At 36.5% G+C, this 23132-nt stretch overlaps 1 protein-coding gene across 3 annotated transcripts in view; it reads right to left on the bottom strand.

Moving 5' to 3' along the window:
* Positions 1-23132, bottom strand: part of slc4a3 (solute carrier family 4 member 3) — an 87515-nt gene that overhangs the window by 35688 nt on the left and 28695 nt on the right. For 2 of the 3 annotated variants that reach the window (XM_088607396.1, XM_088607395.1), the window contains exons 3-6: positions 18786-18942; positions 17425-17675; positions 15112-15266; positions 11345-11565 (exon numbers count right to left, since the gene is read on the bottom strand). In XM_088607396.1, the coding sequence (XP_088463522.1) occupies positions 11345-11565; positions 15112-15266; positions 17425-17675; positions 18786-18942 (784 nt within the window). Of the gene's footprint in view, positions 1-1291; positions 2293-11344; positions 11566-15111; positions 15267-17424; positions 17676-18785; positions 18943-23132 lie in introns of those variants that run through there. The other variant, XM_088607397.1, reaches the window with a different exon arrangement.

The following is a 23132-nucleotide window of genomic DNA, read 5'->3' as shown; positions in this document are numbered from 1 at the left end:
ATTAAACAGCCCTACTGTAGTAAACAGAAATATTACTAGAAATTATTATTTCCTATAATAAGTATTATATCTATAATATGTTATATATATATATTAAATACATCTATATTTGCAAAAGCTTCACAATCAATGGAACCCATTATTCCATTTGGCAAAGTGACTACAGTGGGGAAAACCCAGGGCTAACCAGGGACGCCCAATCTTTAGGAATATATAGAGCAACGCCAACTTGCCCAGGGCTCTGGAAGTATTCGATTACTATACCACCAATGGAGGGACTAGTTTTAATATTAATTAGTCTGTGGATTTTCACACAATCAATGGCACAGTGTGATTCACAAATCCCAAATCAATCCACAATGTCAAGCTTCCCTTTAGAGGGTAAACTATTTTAAGTATTGTATCACATTGTAAGTACAGTAGATTTATTTCCACCATACAGACTTTCAGTAAGACAAATGATATTGCTTTTAACATGGATTAATATAACATTTCTCGCCATTATGTATTGAAAAAATGTAAATGTAGCTTTACCCAAAGATAGCCATAAATATGTTACTTTAAAAAAATAAAAACACTACAACCAAAAAAAGTTGAATCAAATTTCTCCGATTTATAAAGAAACCTCAAAACATTGATTATAATTCTACAACTTACAAGCATTCTTTGACAGAACAAAGACAAACATTTTAAAGATAATATCAACAAACACTCAAAAGGGTGACATTACTGATTTTTAAACATTTTTTGGTCAGTAGGTCTTTCATTTCTTATGGTTTTAAACTGCTGCTTTTTCCACTGTTTCCAGAGATCATCAGACCTTTTATTTTATTTTATTGATTTTTAAATCAACGAAATCCAAATGGAATTTCTCAAAAGGCAACGCTTTAAGACTGATGAAAAGTCCCAGGGGATTACTGTATAGGGCTTAAAAAATTCTGAACATCATAAAAGCACTTTTATCATTGCAGGAACATTAACATTGTATTGTTTGTAAGGAATTTTAAAAATAATGCCTTTTAGACCAAGGTAAACAGCTGTTCAGTATCCACCGTATAACTACCTTATGATATAGAATTTCATTTGTAATGATTCTACATCTCTGAACTCAATTGAGGAGGACTGAAATTGAATTCTGAAAAAATAAAATCAACTTTATTTTCTACTAAATCATTCTATTAAAATGTTCTGTACTTTTCAAAGGAAAAAGGTTCTGATAGCCATAATAAATTGTCTGTCACATGTGCACCACAAATGCCCAGACTCACTAAAAATATTTTTAAAAACTTACGAGTTGGTAAGCCAGTGCAACCCATGTGTGCCCGAATAGATTCCAAAAGGTCATAGTCTTCAAAATCAAGAACAAACTCTTCAAAGTCTTCAAAACTATCTAGGCTGAAGCAGCCCAACTCTTTCTCTTCTTTTTCCTCATCTTCATCTCTATTCTCAGCTACAAGGTTCTCTTGTTCTTCATTAATCACCATCATCTTGTCATCCCGCACTTTCACAGAGGCACCTTCAGGCTGAGAGCAAGGACCATCCAGCATTTCTGCTCTGGACAGTCTCTCGATCCTAGCAATGCCCACCTCTGAAGCCGGTGTCAGCAAACAAAAAAGCCTTTAGATCCCATGTAGGATCCTTTGTTATTTAATTAATGGAAAAAAAAGAAATGGAAGATGATACCATATCCCGAAAGGCTGCTCTTCTGTTGAATGTCCATGAAAATCAATCCTGTAACTCCAGTACCACAATTGTCCTTTCACTCAGCTTTTTGGATGCCTAATGTACTGTAAAATCTCTGTGCTCAGATCTGATGTTTTCTATTCCTGCCTAATTTCACTAACTTATTTGAGTGAAAGATGAGACTGTCTCAAAAGAAAGGTTCTTACATAAGTACAAGACAAAAAGAATCACTAAGGCTCTTTTTTGGTTTCATCTTAGGTACTTCTGTTTAGGCAAATAATCCATAAAAAAGTCCAGACAACTACAACAAACATTGGCTGAAAACAGATCCAGGTGGGAGAACTGTAGCAAGAGACATCACAATCTGAATGGCAGCTTTCTCTGTAGTTAAGACAGATCATAAATAAAAGTTGCGGCATGCAGTTATGTTTGTAGCACTGCACAAGAATATTTCTTTCTCTGCTGTCTGGACTAGGCTGTTGCTAAACCAACTGTGACAGTGAAGTCACTTGCTTGAGCTGAATAGGCTGTTGATAAAACCAATGTTTTTTTGTTCAGCAGATCTATTGGTTTACTGGACACATCTTTGTCCAGAGGGCTAACATTTATTTCCATGACGTTACTCATAGATCCATTTAACCAGCTAATGTATTGAGTTTATAAAGTACAAGAAGGATTTTGTGTCGGCTACACTGATGGTTTTAAATGTTATTTTTATTTAGCTGGTGTTGTAGATGTGGTTTGAGATCTGTGGAGGAAAATCTAAAAAAATGTTACTTCTAGCATTTCACTGGGTGACACTCTAACTGATTTATTGTGGTGCTAAGTGTATATTTAAGAACTATATGGAACATGCTTATACATTACCAGGAAATATGTGTATACCATTACTAGAATTCTCATATCAATCTCTATTTTTGTCAGAAAAGCTGCAGATCAAAATCAAGCTGCAATTTGAGAAATATTAAAATATAAAAAACATATTCAAGAACAAAAGAAGATATTTGTAAACTAGAACTAATTCAGCTCTTTTAGCTCATTTGATGTTTAGTAGCTAAGAGATTCACATACTCTATCTCCCCCTATCCTTTCTTTCTTGACAGAAGCGATGGTATTGTTCCAACAACATGGATGGGTAGCTTATCTATGACCTCAAAGCGCTCTGAGTAAAGAAGTGCCTCCTGTTCTTAGTTTTAAATGCAATTCGCCTTAGTTTCCATTTCTGTCCTCTGACTTGTATATTATTGTATATTCTGAAAACATCCATAGTTAACTTTGTCAGTGACTTTGAGGATTCTGAATAGTTTAATTATGGAGGAGATGCAAGTCGATGGCTCCATGATCTCGTGGATCACTGACTACCTGACAGGCAGACCACAGTCTGTGAGACTTCTGAACTGTGTGTCTGGACAGGTAGTAAGTAACACAGGGGCTCCTCAGGGGACGGTTCTTCCTCCGTTCCTCTTCACCCTCTATACCTCGGATTTTAAATACAACTCAAAGTCATGCCACCTCAGATGACTCTGCAATTGTGGGATGTATCAAGGGTGGGCAGGAGGAAGAGTACAGAGGACTGGTAAGCAGCTTTGTGGAGTGGTGTGAGGAGAACCACCTGCAATTGACTGAAGCAAAGACTAAGGAGTTGGTGATAGACTTCAGGAGGAAGAGGGTCCAACCTACTCCTGTCTACATCCATGGGAGTGGCGTGGAGATGGTGGACTCGTACAAGTACCTGGGAGTGCACATCGACGATAGACTGGAATGGTCTAAGAACATCGAGGCCATTTACAAGAAGGGTCAGAGCCGACTTTACTTCTTGAGGAGGCTCAGGTCCTTCAATGTGTGTAGTAAAATGCTACATATGTTCTATCAGTCGGTGGTGGCGAGCGCCATTTTCTACGCGGTGGTATGCTGGGGCTCTGGGATTAGAGCAATGGATTCTAACAGGCTGAACAAGCTCATCAGAAGAGCAAGCTCTGTCATTGGGTCTGGCCTGGACCCCCTGGCGGTAGTAGCAGAGAGGAGAACGGTGTCCAAACTACAGGCTATCATGGACAACGTCTCCCATCCCCTCTATGACATGCTTGCAGAAATGAAGAGCACGTTCAGCAATAGAATGATTCATCCACGGTGCGACAGGGAGCGCTACAGGAGGTCATTCTTGCCTTCTGCCATTAGACTGTACAACGCATCCACCTTGCGTCTGGGCAGAGGCAACATTGACCTGTTTCTGGACTGAAAAGTAAACTGATACATCTGTTCTTTTTCTTTTCCCGGTTTTAAAACCCTTTTTGTGCAATATATGCCAGAGACCTGTGCAATACATTTATATTTATTTATAGTCATATTGTGCAATACGACTTTTTTGTGTATTGTTCTGTTCTGGTTTGTTCTGTTCTTTGTGTGTTCTGGACTGGACCCTTCTACTGATTGTATTGTATGTATTGTATTATTATTATTGTATCATTCGTTACACTGTGTCTGTGTTGTCTGTGTTAAGCTACTGTTGCACTGCAATTTCCCTCACGGGATCAATAAAGTATTTATCTATCTATGCCTGCTTAAAGTCTTCTTTGTTTGCGACTTAAACGATTAAGCTCTTTGACTCTGGGAATATAGCTAACCACATTTCTCTGAAATGATTCCAAAGCAGCAATATCTTTTTTGTAATATGGTGACCAAACTTGTGCTCTATTAACACTTACCACTTTTGTCATTCGCCTATAAGTTTTTGATCCATTACACAATTTTTAATAATAATACATACATTTCTTTGTGACTGTAACTTCAGATATCATCTTTTATTAGAAACATTAAGAAAAGCCTTCTGAAAATCTAAAAATATCATATCAATGTAGAAAATGTTTGTATCCATTTGTTCTGTTGCTTGTTCAAATAACTCCATCAAATTAATTAAGCAAGACCCACGTTTTCTAAACCTTTGCAGGCAATCTCTGTGAATCCTATTTAAATACAGTTAGTTTACGATTTTGTTTTTATCTATAGTGACTTTGTAACCAGTGCAGAAATCCCAACTCTCAGGATTGCTGGCTTTTGGGAAGTTGAAATAGACTTGATTTCATAACAAAATCTTTTTTTTATGTGCCGGTTAATGAATGAGGAAAAATATTACAAAAGTTGGTGCACGCCATTTGGAAGGCAAAAAAGACTTCAAATAAAATATGATCAGTATAAAATTAGCTATCTCTGTGACTAACAAAAATCCAATTTCTCGATCCAGCTAGAGACCGGTTTCTAATTCAGTGAAGCCCAGTGGTCAATGATTTCCATGTTTTAAAAGCAGAAAAGGCCACAGGCAGAGCTGCTGGGAAAGAAAATCAATCCGTGGACATGTTAATTACATCAGGAAAGAAACCAATTGGGTTACTATCACCTCAGCTAAACTTTTCTCTCCTAGCTTTCATAAAATAACAATTCAATAGTTTACTTACAATCCTAACACAAATTTAGCTAATTTCTTTCAGTAAAGGTGGCTTTAAGAAGAAATGTGTGCCTTTGTTGCTGACGTGTGTGTTAAATACAGTATATTATTGCTATGTATTGCAAAGAAAAACCTTCTAAATCTCAACTGCATATGCTCTATTTTAGCTAAGAGTTTTGAAAATTGTCAACATGTTTTGTGATAAATATTCTGGGACATTACATTACAGATATATTTTCTTGTACTGTACATAGCAATTATAGGATGAGCATGAAAAGAAATGTAGCACTATTTAGGCATGTGTGTTTTTAGAAAAAAAATACGTTTGTATATTGCTTAAATGTTTTTGGTATAACTTTGATTAATGATTAATAAGCAATCATGATGCATTCAAGTCATTTTTACTGTTGCTTAAATACAGTACTAAAAACCACTGTGGTGAGAGGGTAAGGCATAGATCATGACATGAAAATATCAAGAAAAAACAACAAATTTTTGTTTGAATGAATTCAAGAAAGTAGGTATGAGTTTGCCAACTTATGGTTAAGTGCTTAGCATTTTGAGTGGCTGTACATGTTTGTACTTCAATTACATGGACCCTGTCCCCATTGCAAACCACCTCGTTTAAGGATATGTGGTAATATAGGAAACTGTCAAAGAGCAGCCAACAAATTGCATACCTCAAGTTAAAAATAGGATCTCACAATATACAGTATATAAACAGGTAAGACTTCATTGACCCCTGGGCTTCACTAATAAGAAACCAGACTTTTGTTGGAATTCATAAATTGTTGGTAGTCATAGAGATTAAAACATTTCTGCAGGTAATTTTTTATTTAATGTCTTTTTTCCATCCAAATGGGTGGCATCTACATTAGCATTATTTTTCTTCATTAATAAACTGACACACTAAATTGTAATTTAATTGTCATTCAAATTCTTATTAAGAACTGACGTCTATTTTCAGCTTTTCAAGAGGTCAGCAATTCTAGGGGTTGGTTTTCTGTAGTAGCTACCAGGTCACTATAGATGAGCACTAAATAAGTTTTAAACTGCCACAAAAAATCTTCAATCAAAATAGTAAACTACATTCACTGCTTTCACTGCACTGTCAACTTAGCTGGATATTACTTTCCTGGTTCTTAGAATGTTAATATAGGAAACTGCACTTTATCTGCAGTAATGTGGAGCCAACTTAAAAAAAAGTAAATATAGTAAATCAGTCCAAAAAATAGAATCTCAATATTCTGTATATAGGTCATCTTATAAACATCATACTGAAATAAAAACATTCAGTTGTTATTATTAGGAGTATTCTACAGATTACCAAATGCAGATACCATAATGCAGTATGCTGTCATTGACTGATCTGAATTATATTTTCCTTACAATAAAATGTAATTGCCCTCACCACATTTTGTATTTTCTATCACATACAGCCAATTTACTAAGTAAATGGTTAGTAAAGTTATATACAAATAGCGGCTTTCACAATATAACTAGTGGACACTAACTTATTTTAAATTTTAAAAGTAATGACACCACAAAAATGCTTCTGATTTAAAAAATCAGTGGTGCGGTGGCTCTGTGGCTAAGGATCTGCGCCTGTGGCTGGAAGGTTGCCGGTTCGTATCCCACAGCCAGCAGAGGAATCCTACTCTGTTGGGCACCTGAACAAGGCCCTTAACCCCAACTGTTCCAGGGGCGCCATATAAATGGCTGATCCTGCACTCTGACCCCAAGCTTCTCTCCCTGTCTGTGAGTCTCATGGAATGCAAGTTGGGGTATGCAAAAAGACAAATTCCTAATACAAGAAATTGTATATGGCTAATAAGGTGATCTTACATGGTGTTTGGTTTAATGACTCAAGTTTACACAAACTAATGCACTGAACACAGAATAGTTCTTCAAATGGTAGCTTCCACAAAGGAAACGTTCTCTTGAATATTATACATATGAACCTCATCCTCATTTCCCTCGGTCTTAGTTTCTGAAACCCTAATTAAATTGACATGCAAATATATAAATTAAGAGAACAAATTCAAATAAAACTCAAACATGTCATGTAAATCATTCAAATCATTTCCAGAAAGGTTGAAAGAACAAGTAAGTACGCATTACCAAGTGTGGCTACAAATGCTTGAGTAATAGCTCAGCAAATTTCACATCATTCATATATGAATGTATATTTAAACTTTTAAGATGTTGTTTGGACTCACTTTCAAAATGTAAGCTTGCTTTTAAGTGGGGCATAGGAAAGTTTTATAAACATTATATGATATGGGATAACACTATTTTGTGAAACCCTGATGCTTGTTCCTTAAAAGTACAGTAGCAAAAAATGGAAAAGAAATGGGCTTACGGTTTATAACAAATATCCCCATAAAAACGTAGCAATTGAGTATTGTCTATATTTATATATTAACAAGGTAGAACCATGTGTCTTCTTGGAAATATTTATTACCAATAATACTAAAAAAGGAAAATTAACAGTTAATGTCATGGGTAAAAGAATAAATAAATAAACAGCTTAAACAATAAACAATATAAAAAGAAACTGTTACAATGTTCTCTAGATTTCTGACCCTACAGAACAGCTGGGAGATGAACTGGAGCATGCCATCACATTTAAAAGCTCTCCCTATGTACGTCAAGCGGAAAGGATGCCGGGTGAATCATTCTGGTGTGAGACCTCTGAAAAGCCGGGGCATTCTAGGGACATCCTGACAAAGATGATTGCAAAACCAATAACTGCACTCCACAAAGAAAATGCTGCAAGAAATACATATTGAACAACATACATTTTTTCTTTCATGCCAATTTAATTTTTTTTGGCTTTCTCTTATAGAACTTACATTTGTCTTTATACTGTAAGTCTAAGAGATAAAGTATATGCTGTACATGTTGATAAGAGATCAACATGTACAGTATATACTTTAAGTATCATGCTATTCATGCTAATCTATGCTATTTATTCACAAAAGCACTGCTATGGCAAGTGATGCACACTGTATATTGAGATGCATCACATGTTATATCTACGGAGATACATTTTGTAGTATTTATAGAAAACAATTTACATGACCAACCTTTCATTAAATTCCAGTGGCTTCCCAGATGCAATTAATCTTGACAAGTACACCATGTATTCCCATTACAGACACAGGACTACCCATAAAATGTATTTTTAAGACTCCAAAAATAGTGAGACCTTTTCTGTAAAGGTTCTTATCCAATAATCTATTTTAGGTTGATATAATATAAAAACTCCAAACATTGTTATATACCTAAGCTTCAGTGTAAATTACATCTCACTCCTTTTATGGTTTATTTGTGAAGAGAGCACAGGATAACAGTTCTAAGAGTAAAAATATGTACAGTGTCTTAAGGCAAAAGTATTCTGTTAAACAAGTTACCTTCTTGAAAACAAAATTCTACCTCACCTGAGAAAGCACATGTGAAAGACATCCTGCAGTCTCTGCCAAATGTAATATTTGGATATGATATCACATCTTTGATGATATGTGACCTGCTTCTCTAAAACCAGGCTCCAAAACCAGGTTAATTCACCATTAAGCTTTGCAAAAACAAAATATTGAAAATCATGAAAATGTGATAATCACTTTTAAAATACAAGGATTTGAAGAAATTAATGCAAAAGCTGTAATTCAGCATTGTTGACACCCATGCCACCTTTTATGAGAATTGTTCTCCACTTTGGAGGAATTTAATTAGCTGTGAAAAATGTTTGGTTTTAAGATTTTTAAACCTCATATTAATTTAGCAAAAAATGGGCGTACTGGACATAAGATAATGAAAACAATTGTCGTGCTTATTGATAAATGTTGTTCATGCAAAATTAATCTTCATTGAAACTTCACTGCAATAAATTTTTTGTTCCATTAATAGAGTGCATAAGTCATCATCACTGTAAAGAGGGGAGGAGAGCAGAGTAATTAAGCCAATTCATAGATTATAGGGATTATTAAGAGGCCATGATAGGTAAGGGCCAATGGGAAATTTGGCCAGGACGCCGGGGTTACACCCCTACTCTTTTCGAGAAACCACCTGGGATTTTTTGTAGTGTAAAACTGTGATGTATATAAATTAAACTATAGTTTAGATTTTCTTAATAATAGTAATGACATTTTCATTACTAAATGAAAAAAATGTAAATGAAAAAAATCTCAAAACATAGGACAAAAATTAAACTAAAAAACACTAGAGTTATTAAATTTTACCTAAATCTCTAAGATTCTTTAAAAGCCCTAAAGAAGCCTTTAGTAACGCTGTTCACATGGAACTCACATCTAGAATGACTCAGGGCTATATCATTAGCTGACTGCAGACGGATTCAGTAGAAAACTGGTTAAGTGCCCCATTGTGACCTGATGAGCTTGTCGGTACATTGTTGCAGTGTCATCGGTAAAAGCTGAATCACTCATGTAAGTAATGCAAACACTGCCCTGCACACAATGAAGCTTGAAGCTTGAAAAAAAATGACAGATGAATCCAACAATATACTTTTTAGAGGATATTGTCCCTTTCACTCTAATTCTGGTACAAGGATCATAGCAATAGCCAATTTGATTAATTGGAAGTAGAGACGCAAAACAAAAAATAACTGCACATTTTAAAAAGTACAGTAACTGTTTATTTCAAAACATACCATGTATCACAGTAAACTTCACTATGCGGGTATGTTTTCAGGAAATTAAAGTATACAGAAGTGGATATTGAATAAATGGTTTTGTGTCATTTCGATGAATTCCTGACACATGCATGGCTGTGATATATATATAAAAAATGACTCATAAGCACAAAATCACCTTATTATTTAGATAATTGTTTGTGCACAGTTGATGAGGTGATTTAAAGTGTTGATTGCCTTTCTGTGTTTTCATTTCTTGATTTTCTTGGCAACCAACACTAAAATGATGGGGAAGTCCAAGTGTGATGGTCTGCTGTAGTGTGTTTAGTCACTATAGAACTCTGGCAGAACACTGTAATGATTGATATACAGATCATGTCCTGGGACCTCACCCGTTAGCCTTCCCGTTGTCTCATTCTGACGTACCAACATTCCAGTGATACATGCTGTTTGTGTAATGACAGCCTTCTTGTGAGATGAAAAGTCACCACACTTGAGCCCTGTTGAACATTTTAGGCATGAGCTAAGGTTGGTGCATGGAATCTAGGGCTCAGAGACCACTAAACAGGTAAATGTTTGTCCAGGCTCTTTGAGAAAGTGTATTTGCAGATGCTGTGTTAAGACAAAATGACATATATTGTTTAAACAGTTGCCACAAGTTACTAACCCGTGACTTTCTCAGTCGACTCGCACTGATCGAATCTGTTGGTGACAAATGTCAATTACCATAATAACCTACAGGGGGTGAATAATATAATGGAAACACCAACCAAAAATGGAAACACATTTACAACAATACAACTAAATCACAATTAAAAAGAATTCTACACTTTCCATATTAATTTCAATACTAATTACCCATATGTTTTCACTATAAATACGTCTTAAAATCAAAACTTTAACATGCAAGTTTCTAAAGCAATGCGAGTGATCTAACAGATTTTGAAAAAGGTCAAATAGTTGGTGCCCGTATTGCAGGTGCATCAGTCACATAAAGAGAGAAATTATTTCATTTTGAGGCTAAAATAATTATAGCATAGCCAAGCAAGGGAAAACATAATCAGGATTGAGGAACAGGGGTAGCAAGTACTCACCGACAGAGAAAGAAGGACACTAAACAGAATAGATGCTGAAAACCACAAAACAACAGCATCAAGATTTACCACAGAACTTTATCTACAACTCTATGACCCAATTAGATCTCTCAAAGAAATTGAGGTTTTCCTTTTTCAGATTGATCCCACTAGAAACTGTTCAAATTTTAATATAATACTATTCCAAGAAGCACTGAAGCTGTTCTAAAGCCAAAGGATGTTCCAACCCCTTATTAGTTACTAAATATTCATATATTGTTTGGTGTTCAATGTTCAAAACAATTTAAATGCCCCTACTACAAAAAACATAATTTTCTAAATAGTAACCTTTTGATTTTTTTGTAGTGATAAGGAGCAAGTTTTTTATGTCTAGAATGTTGTCAACAGTTGAACCAGATGAGCATTGTTTTAGAAAAGCAATATTTTGTTTATGGTCTACTGTAAATTACCTTTTAAATTAGAAAAGGTTCTTACTTTTCATGTCATCCAGGTCAGCACTAGCAAGCATCTGGGCCTCAGCCTCATCTGTGGGGACTTTCTGGTACACAGCAGTCTCCATTGCTGTCATACTCCCAATACAGATTCTCTCCCGAAGGTCGTAGTTCGCTCGTTGGCCCCCTGTGAGTCGGTGAAAAGGCTTCCTCCTAAACCAACCTCTTGTGGTCACTTCGGTGGTATCTGGGGGTCTTGAGAACCTAGAGAAAATGCCAAAGTCCCTGAATCAGTTATTACAGTTTAAAACAAGACATAACTAGTATTACATGGATTGCTCACTGTATTCTGTGTGGTACAAACATGTTAAACTATTATAAAGAGAAACAGAAACTCTCAGGATATTGTTTGTGGAAATGTAAGAGAGAAAAACCTAGTCTTGAAGTGCAGGAAATGACACAAAAACTAGACAAAACCAGAGAATTATAGGAATAACAAGAAGAGGCTAATAAATAGATTCGAGTACTAACAATAGTTTGTACTGTAAAAATTTCTGGATATGACAAGAAGAATGGATCATTTGTGGAGCAAAAAAATACTGAACCAATTTTCAAGGGACAAATAGAGAAAGACAAGGAATCTTGTATGATTAGATAAGAACCTTAAAAACTTTGTAAATTGGTTGAGGATAGCTGAAAATCTTAGCATTTCACCTTGTAGTAGATTGATGAAGACTGAAGATGGTGATTATGATGAAACATGCTGCTTGGTTAATGATTATATATTTAAGAGCAGATCAGATGACTTAATACACTGTTAGAGCTCTCATTACAATGTATATAATATATATTTATAAGTAAACATACCTTCTAAATTACATACAATATCGTTTTCAGCCATTTTTAAATATGAAATATGCATGACATTGTCATATGTGCATTTTTACATCAGGGAATAAATCAATTTCATGTATAGTTTTAGACTTGTTCTTTCATGTTTACTCCCCAAGATTATTTAATATGCAATACTGTATTACAGATTTGGAATAAATAGTAAGGATTGTGAATCCTTGCTTGTTCCAAATCATCTTGTTGTCTGAAAGGCCAAATTCATATGTTTCATTCTTGTGCTGATTAAAGATGTAAATACATATAAATTACATTAAATTAAAAATATTACATATTACAAATAAAAAAATACAACTTCTTCTTACATTTTTAATGAGTTCACATATACTGTAGTTGCAAAACTCTGAACATTTTTACAACACTGTAGATCTTTTCTATACCACACATGCCCTATTAATGTTTCTGGTTCCCTTCTCCCCAACTTCTCTCTTCTTGACTCAGCATCCCTCAATAAACTAGTTACACACATCACATGAAACCCACCATATCCAATTTAGATCCCATTCCCACCACTTTATTTCAGTCCTGTTTCAATTCTTTCTGTCCCATTGTCCTCAATATTATAAATGAATCCTTGAGCACTGGCGCTGTACCAACGGTCCTCAAAACTGCTGCCATTACCCCCATGCCAAAAAAGCCTAACATGGCTCTCAACAATCTAAACAATTTTTGCCCCATCTCCAACTTACCCTTTCCTGCAAAAATTCTAGAACGTGCTGTCACATTTCAGGTACATAACCACCTCTTCAATAACCTTTTCAAACCCCTCCAATTTGGCTTTCGTCAGCTTCACAGCACAGAAACTGCCCTGGTCAAAGTCACTAACGATCTTCTAATAGCTTGTGATTCTGGTTCTCTTTCTTTACTCATCCTTCTTGATCTCAGTGCTGTGTTTGGAGTTTCTGACACTGCTCTCAAATGGTTCAAATCTTACCTCATTGATCGCTGTCATTTTGTCTCTCTTAATGGGTATACTGTAAGTCTGAAATTGGTCTTGTTAAGTCTGGTGTTCCTCAGGGCTCAATACTGGGCCCCTTGCTCTTCAGTGTTTACATGTTTCCATTTGGTCAGCTTTTAAGATCACATGGCTTCAGGTATCATTTCTATGCTGATGATTCTCAAATATACATCCATACCAAACCTGACACTGATTTGGCTGTTTCTATTCTATCTAATTGCATCTCTGACATAAAAACTTGGATGACTCAAAATTTCCTTCATCTTAACTGTGACAAGACTGAAGTCAAGCTTATTGGCACCCCCCATTAACTTTATAAAGCCAATCCTGTAACTCTATCTGTAGATGGTTCTGTACTTGACCTTCAGTCTAAATTGAAAAACCTTGGGGTGATATTTGATTCTGGTTTAACATTCAACCCACATGTGCAGCATATTGTCAAAATGTATTTTTTTCACCTCAGAAATATCGCTAGACTACGCCCTATGCTATCACTAACTGTGGTCGAAAAGCTGATCAACACATTTGTGTTCTCTCGAATTGACTACTGTATTGCTCTACTTGCTGGGGTATCTAAATCTACATTGAACAAACTGCAGTATGTCCAAAATTTGGCAGCAAGAATCCTGACCAGATCCAGTGCAAGTGTATACATTACTCCTATCCTGGAGTCCTTGTACTGGCTTCCTGTCAAATAACTTTAAAATCCTCATGCTCACCTATAAGGTTCTGCATGGCTTGGGACCTCAGTACCTGTCTGAACTATTATCACCCTACTCCCCACCTCACAACCTTCGCTCTTCTAATTCTGGTCTCATTTTATGGGTGACAGGGCCTTCTCCTGTTATGCCCCCAAGCTCTGGAACTCTCTCCCCAAGGATATCAGAGTCACCTTCTCTAAACTCCTTCAAATCCAGACTCAAAACCTTCTTCTTTACTTAACCGTTGCATTCTTTACCCCTCTGTTCCTACTATAATTAGTATCAACATCCACAATCTCCTCTGTGTATTGTAATTTTGTTTTATCTTGTGTATTCTTTTTATTTATTGTTGTTGTCATTCTATAAAGTGCTTTGAGAAGCCACATTTAAAGGTGCTATATAAAATAAAGTTTATTATTATTATTATTATTATTATTATTATTATTATTATTATTATTATTATTATTATTATTATTATTATTATTATGCGATTATTAAGCAGGCAATGCAAACATTGGATAATGGCACACGATGTAATGGCCAGCAGGTGGAGCTATGCTCAACAGAAATACAGCTTGCTTCATCTAAGCATCTGAAGGCTTACAACCAGCTCAATGTTTTAATAAAGAGGCATTATAAAGAAAATATATCAATATAATTTCAGATCACTTGTCCAAAGTTGGCTATATAAATATCTAAATTGATACTGAGTATTTAGAATTTAATTATCATGTGTGTGTGAAGAACAAACTTTAGTTAAACCAAAATGACACGAATGATCATTAGTCATTTTCATGCCAGAACAAATCTATACTGTTAACAGGATTCTTTAAAATAGTTATTTCACCATTTCTTGATTGGATTTGTTTGAACAGAAATATGATACAATGGACTTCAGGATTAATCCCACCTAGAAAAGACATATTAAGTTTAAAGGTTATAAACCATTACTGTTACAGAATAAAAGTGCTATAATAAAAAGGAAAATCAGGAGGGGAATATGATGTCATATGCTCATTCTTTAATTTTATGAATAGCTTTATAATGAAAATGTAGTGATTCTGTTACCAGAACAGCGTACAATTTGGCTGTAAGTTTGTAAAACAATGTACATTTTGGCCATGACACATACAGCATTCATATAAATACCCAAGTACATATATTCTTGGAAATTAATCACCTAAATTAGCATATAGTTTTTCTGTTTGTCAAATGTTCATATCTAATTTGCAGCATACCAACCTGTTCAAAACCTCCTCCCTTCTTCCTGTGTCTTTGGCCTCAGGCTCTGCACTGGCACAGGTCTCTTCCACATAGGTAGGGGGACACTCCCTTTCTATGTGAAAACTTGTGAAGGCCAGAGGTGGTGCAAGATCTCCTTCATTTCCAAGACTGAACTAGAAGGATTATACACATACATTGTTTTACTGTTTGTTTTGGGTTCCTCTCAAAATGGACACACACAAACAGTCTGTCAAAGTACAATTCTAATCCAAATTACTATACACGATTGCCTGAACATTAAACAGAGGAATATATTGTGACACCAAAAGGTGTAAAATGCAAAAGATCACTGTTCATCAATCAAATCATTTAGCAAGGTTCAGTCCATCTTCCATGAGAATGGCGTATCACACCATAGGTTTAAGAAGAAAAGTTTCAGCAAATGTTGTTTTCAGTTTAGGCAAAGAGAGTTAAGGTTCCTTCCCAAAACTCATTATTTCCTTATGCTGCAATTTTCTCAGGCACAGCAGATTCATAGAGGACTAGTCAATATTCCATACAGGGTCTTGGAAAATCAGCTTTACTGTGCTCTTTAAGATGTGGGAGTTTCTTTCTGTATTTAACAGAGATCTTGAAAAAATGTGGATGACCCATTTTTTGAATGGAGAACACATTTCTGACACGTAAATCTCAGGTTAATGCACTCACATTGTATGGATGATGTAAGGCAAACTTTTTGTGGTACATAAAAGCAACACGTAAAAATAAAAAAAAATACACGATTTATGTTAACAAGAGACAAATGTTTTGATTTGCAACAAAATAGAATCTAATAATACAGGTAACTGTTCAGAAAAATGTGAATTATTTCACTTCCACACTAAACATTTCATCTTATTTTATTGAGGAATTAATAAATTATTCCACGCTGAAAAGTAAAAACAAAATAAAAATCAGCTGTGGAGCATTCTTATTGTGGATGTTGGGAATTAGTGAGGGATCAGGAATATGAGACAAATGGGTGGAAGAAGAACAAAAGAAATGTGGAAGAATGGTTAGGAGATAAAGCAAAAAGAGCCCAATGAGACAGAAATCTGGATTGTGAAATTCAGGGGAAGTGTCAAAGGCAGCAGCCTATAAATTGCTGAGGGAAAGTGCAAAGCTAGTTTACACATACTTTTGGCTTCTGATGACTTTAAGGTTTTGTAATAACATACAGGTACTCAGTGTACTCATGGTCGGGATACACTGAAATGGGAATGATTGACCTGAAAAGACCACTAGTCTGATGTGATTTCTAAATTTTGGACATTAACTCCTGTTCCACCTACAGTATATAAATTGTAGGGCACTTTCTGCAAGTGATTAAATAAATGAAATGCTGGACACCTATGATGGCTTCTGGGTGATCTTGAAATAACCAGAGTCATCATGGATATGTGTGCTGTTGGATGTGCACTTGTGGGTGACACAGTGACTTCTATTGCAACAAAAAGTTATTGTTACATTGGCAACTGTGGATGCTTAAGGGTACTGTGAACATGAAGGCTGTGTAGATAAGGTGGTTGGTGTGTTTACAAAAAAGGTTCCAGCTGAAGGACCATAAAATATAGAAGCTTTGCTCAATAAATGTAGGAGTATAAAGGATATTAAGGTAGAAATAAATTAAATATGGTTCTGGGTAGGGACCTTTCTTGCGGACTGTTTTTTGCTCAGATGAAGTCTGTGAAACTGTAAGAATGGAAAAGAGAAAAGAGTGTGAATTTGTATATTTATAATATACAGAGGTTTTCAATCCTGGATACTTAAGAGACACATAGGTTTCCAAAATGAAGAGTGGAGAACAACATTAATAGTAGACTTGAGAGATGAACTGAAGATGGTGAAGTGATATAAAAATTGGTATACTTAAAACTAGTCAGTCCAACACAGTTATCAATATTTGCACATCATCAATGTCACTTGCAGAGGTCGCTCTAAGAAGTAAAGTTCCATTTTCTTTTATTACTCCACTTTTCCGGAATGGAATTAACGTCTACTTGTCCCTTTGCTGCTCATATGGTGACGACAGAGCAATCTAAACTACTTGATTGAGAACATGCGTCTGTTGCACATGTCTATTAACTCTCAATAAATACTGCTTCTTACCGTTATGTGTACAGTATTTCTGCTGATGTATGTCAAACATAGGATTAGGTCCCCTGTGGGGTTAATATCGCATAAAGCAAATTGCATATCCATGAAAGCCTGATAGATATCAAATACCAAATGTCAGCCCCTTTTGATCAGCAGTCATTCTGCCCCATTAACCGCATAACCCCATGAGGTTACCTTTGGTTTGCCTTCCGTCTGTTCGGTGGGTGTGACTACCTGGCCATGCCCTTCTGTCTCAGACTCCACTTCCTCTTCGTCTACTTCCTGGATGGTTGGCGTGACATCTGAGGGTGGGATGGAGGTTTTCTTTTTCTTGCGTTTCTTTTTCTTGCGTCGGTCAATGCAAAACACTCTCTTGCGGAACCGCAGTGGCGGGGGGAGGTGGGTGGAGAGGGGGTGGTGAGTGTGATGAAAGGTATGACGGTGATCTAAGCAAGAACATAACACAAACAGAATAACCCTCTGGTACTCTTATACTTTATTCACTGATTACATTTGTTTATATCACTTTATCTTAAAAGGCTTAAACTAAGCTCTAATATTATGTCAGTGGTATTTCCAATACTAGCTCATAAACCTACTAAATGAAGCGGTCTTGAAGCAAACACTCCTTCTGAAGTCTGTCAATATAATTGCACCATCATTACAGCTGTGAAACCAACACTTTCCATTGGCATTTTAACATCTGATTACTGGATAATGTTTATACGATTTGTCTTAAGCTGTCAACCATTCATCCGATTTAAAAAATGGTACAAATCGCTCAATTTCATCCACTGGATTAATTAGACCTAGAGTGAGGTTTCATCATTATAGGAGCAGTTTTAATTTTTTTTTTCTGACATCACTGAAATGCTGCAGTTTGAATTTCATTATATTTGAGAAGAATGTTTCTACCTTCCATTAGCATTGTAAAGGGGCCACATGTTGGCCTCTCCTCTTCTCAATTCTACATTGAACCTTGCCTGTAAATATCTCCACTCACAGGAGGTTCATTAATTTGCAAGCAGACTGTTGTGTAGAAAATGTACGTTTTTCATTAGTACAACCGACCTATTACTAGTTACAGTTCCAGTGATTAAATTAAATTGTAAGAATTGGGTTAATGGAAACTAAATTATATGTTTCATGGTGCCATAGAAGAAGCATGGCAAAAAGTATATGGCAAAAAGACTGTTCAGTGAAGTTCAATGTGCACAATTTCAGTTTTCAAAACTTTAAATCTACTGCTAAATCTACAAATCTTGTTGAGTACTGGTATTATTAAAATTATAATAACTCCTTTTTTCTTATAGAAATATAATCTAGATGCAAGGCACGTTTCCGTGTTTTTGTGAAATTCAAATATTATTTACACCAAAGAATGTGGTTATGTATTATTCATTGTTCATTGGTGGATAAAGATAAAGCATTCCCATTGATATTTGTACCTTGAAAAGTTTACCTTAGTGTACCTAAGACATTTTGATGTGTAAATGTATTTGCCAGTATTTTAAGCATCACAAATCAGTGTCATGTAATGCAACAGTGGTACATACACTCAAAGTCCCTCTCATTGTAGCTGCGGCCCATTTTCTCGGCATTTCGGGAGGAGGATTCGGAAATTATATCTCCAAATCTCTCCACTGACAGGGCCTTCTCCCAGTTCTCTTCCTCCTGTCCATTTGAAGAGCTTTTCTCAACATCAGCCAGAACCTGAAGGACACCAATCAATCAAACTGAATGATTCTGCCAGTGTAAGAATAGTAAATATGCTACAGTTGGACACTAATTGGACATTGGACATTTCTTCAACAGTATTATCCAGAAATATTATCACTAGCAGTTCATCTGCAAACCAGTCTCTGTTCAGAGTGTAGGATGGGACTATAGCCTAGATGCTGCTGCATCACATATAACTACAGTATAGTAATCAACTCCAAAGGAAGTACAAATACAAAAAACATATATATAAAATAACAAGATAATGTAAATACCTTAGGCTTTTTTAACTCTTAAAGATATATCTTGTTAAAAAATTATAAAATGTTGGCAGGATGTTTAGTTTGCAAGCATTCACAATTATGCTTATGTGTCACGAATATGCAGCACAAGCTACTGTATATAATCTCATCAAATACCTCTCATTCCTTTCTGCTTTAGTACCTAACCAATCTTACTCCTTTTCCTTCTCCCTTCCAGTTGTTTTTGAGGTAATGATTATTCAGTGCAGTTGTGTTCTTTATCCTGAAACCAGTAGGAGGGCCTGCCATATGGTTCAGTCCTCTCCATGGTGCCCTGATAACCCCTTGGTTTGCTACTTGTTTGGAGCTGTGGCCTCTTTTATGTTCGCTTTGAAGAGAGCAACATCCATGACCTGTGCAGTGCCAGCATTGGCCAGGCAGCTCAGTGACGGCAGAAAAACTAATGGAGGCTTGTGGATGAGACATTGAAAATGTCACTCTCTCAGCTGGAAAGCACAATCAGGTAGGTTTTGAAAAGCCACGTAAAAACTATCCCCACAAGCATTTGCATCTAGTCAGCCATATTAACAGTACATTATACTAAGACACTCAGTAGAAAAGTTAAAAAATGACAGTATAATAAATTACCAAAGCATCATTTAGTTTTACCATCTACCCTCTTTGGAAGTGCCCTACATTTTTTCTACATGTTGTAATGTAGGAATTGTTAGACTTTTATTCATATTAAAGGTAATGCAAAAAAAGCAGTTTTCTGCATGTTTTTCATCTGCTTTGGATCCCCAATACAACTGCCTGGTAAAAATTCAAAAGCTAAATGGTTGGAAAGCCTACATTCAACAATGCAAAAACATATTTCTTGAATAATATCATTTTCATTTCTGTACGATTAAGGGGATTAATAGATTCAGGTGTTTAAATAATTGGTTAACAAGTAAACAAGAACTGATCTTGGGTAGCCCTTTCCAATATATTGGTAAGAAACTGCAAGTCTGATCTTCACCATACAGGTTAATAGAAACACATCATTCTACAGTCACAAGATTTCAGGGGACCTCAGAAAACACTAGGTGATGCTCATGGAGAAGAATACAAAAAAGTTCTAAACATCTGAGGTCACATCCATTTACCATTGGACTGATACTGACAGAATGCTCTGTCCCTTGCTGACTGCAACACTCTTATATGCAATTTACAGCTAGGTCACCATTTAAATATTCAAATATCTTATTTATTTTGTTAACTCTTTTAGTGCTTTCTATCTAGTGATTTTATTTCATGTGTACATTCTGGTAAATTAGAAATAAACTTTAGTGAACTGCAAAAATAAAGGAAAAACCAATATAAAATGACTTAATAGGGTTACTACAAGCCACTGAAACAGCTTCAGTGCATCTTTGCATAGATTTCACAAGTGTCTGGAGAACTACTGGAACACCACCAAATGTCATCATTTGGTACTTCGTTGATGGTGGTGGAAGACGCTGTCTCAGGCACCACTCCAAATTCTCCCATAAGTGTTCAGTGTTCCAGTGACTGGGAAGGCCATGACATAAGGTTTACATTGTTTTTATCCTCATTAAACCATTCAGTGACCACTTGTGCCTTGTGGATGGGGGCATTGTCATCCTTGAAGATTCTACTCCCATCAGGACAGAAATGCTTCAGCATAGAAAGAACATGATCACTTAGAATGCCTTTTGTATTCATTGGCATTTACCTTGCCCTCTAGGAGGTTGAAAGGACTTAAAACGCACACCAGAAAAATGCACCACACACCAAAACAAAGGTGCCAGAACCCTTCATCGTGGGAAACAAGCTCTTGAGCCTGTAGACTTCTTTTTGCACGCGCCACACATGTACTAATTGGCTTGTTGAGAACAGGATGAAAGATTACCCATCTGACCAAATGACTTTTTTCCACTGCTCAATAGACCACCTGCATGTGTTCTTGGTTCCATTTTACTTGCAAAATTGCATTTTAGGTGTAATAAGAGGTTTATCCAATACAACCCAACCATAGTATCCCTCTGTGTGAAGTTCTAGACAGAATATACTTGATGAAAATGCCTACTAACGCCTTAGCAGTCAACTGATTCAGAGTTACTCATCTGTTTTGCCGTGCATCTCGAACAAATGCACGGACACTGTGAACCCATGCATGGATAAAAATATGCACTTTTGTCCACTATTGTCCCTAGTTTATGATCTGCTGTATTTCCCACAGACTCCCATGCCAACATCACCTAAGCCTCTGTTCTTCATGAAACAGCAGCATGTTGAGCACTCTTCGTCACTGACCGTCCTGATTAACATGCCTGAACAATTGCTCTTCTCTCAAAGTCACTGAAATCTCTTCTAGCCATGGCAGCCGAAATAACAGTCAACTAGGCCAGCAAAGAATTTCTATACATGACTCTAAGTATGTTGGAATGTTAATCTTTTACTGCCCAGATAATACATAGCACCTATACAAGGTGTGCTCTCTCATGAGTGAGGCTTAGTATAGAGATGCCACCACAGTGTCAGTAATTACAGTAGTGTTACAGTGAATTTTATAGTGTTTCAGCATGGTCACCCATGTCATTACCATGGAGGTTTATTAGTGACCATTCCACTTATGGCCCGGTGGCTATTCTCGAAAATTTTATCCACACCTTTTAACTATTTACAAAATATCATGTACTGTACAACAGGAGGTATCTGTTTAAAATTTACTCAAGCCAGGTCAGGAGTAATGACCCCAGGCCAGAATCAGATTTCCACTCCACGCTCGGATATGATATTTAGTTTTAGAAGTGGGATGGTAAGCAGCAGGGTTCTCTGTTCCTAGAGAGGTCAACTAGGCTGTAGGGGCTAGCCGTCAAGAAGAACGAGTGAAGCACAGATATGGGACACAGTGGACTCGGACATACCAACTGGTGATCTATCAGAGGAGCTGGGTGCACCTGCAAAGACTGTAAGTTATGACCAAGGGCCCAGCCAGAGCAGTTTGAGTTGGTGGTGATGTTGCAAAACATACAAGTTCTCACAACCCAAGAGGGGAGAGAAAGGGGTCTCATGGGGGAAATCCAGGAACTGAAGGAGGATATGATGATGACGCATATATCAGGAGCATCTCTAAGCTTCTGGAAAGAAGAAAGTTCCAGATAGCCTCTCCCCACACCAGCCCCACGACAGGACCATTGCCAGTACCTGCAGCATTTGAGCCACCTCTCAGAAGGGAACCAAAGATCACTGAGGTCCAACCTGAGGATGTTACTGAAAACTACCTGCTGTATAGGTGCCTAGCCTGCACCTGAGGTTGGCCAAAGTGGAGTGGACATAGCGTTTGGTATCCCTGCACACAGGAAAAGCATTGGAGGCAGATGCTAGCATGCATTAAGAAATCTACAATTGTTTTTTGTTACTGTACATCAAAAAAGAGCTACTAGCTATTTCTGACATTTCGCCAGACACATACCAGTTACAAGTTCAGACAAATAACCACCTCACTAGCAAAGACATAAAACCAACTAAAGTGAATGTATTGCAGGTGGATCAATCCAGGACAGGGGAACTAAGGAACAGTGTGACATGCATGCATGAATGCAAGAAGGACAAACCCCAGGCATTAGAAACCAACAGGCAGAGGTGTACTGAAGGGATAGTGGAGGTTACACTGGAGCTGGGCAATTAGGGAAGGGAGAAAATAAGGACAAAATAGACATTCACTCTGCAAAATTCATTAGCCATTGTTGTCATCAGACAGGACACAAAACAGTTGTATGTGCATTATCAGATAAGATCACTTTATTGGCCACATACAATTTCATGTATTAGGAATTTTTATTTTCCGCATACCCCAACTTGCTCTTCATGAGACACACAGACAGGGAGAGAAGCTTGGAGTCAGAGCGCAGGGTCAGCCATTTATATGGCACA

This window comes from Lepisosteus platostomus, chromosome 14 (assembly GCF_059453375.1).
Source record: "Lepisosteus platostomus isolate fLepPlt1 chromosome 14, fLepPlt1.hap1, whole genome shotgun sequence".
Lineage (NCBI taxonomy): Eukaryota > Metazoa > Chordata > Actinopteri > Semionotiformes > Lepisosteidae > Lepisosteus > Lepisosteus platostomus.
Note: the sequence above shows the minus strand (reverse complement) of the source record. Positions and strands in the feature narration are given on the sequence as shown.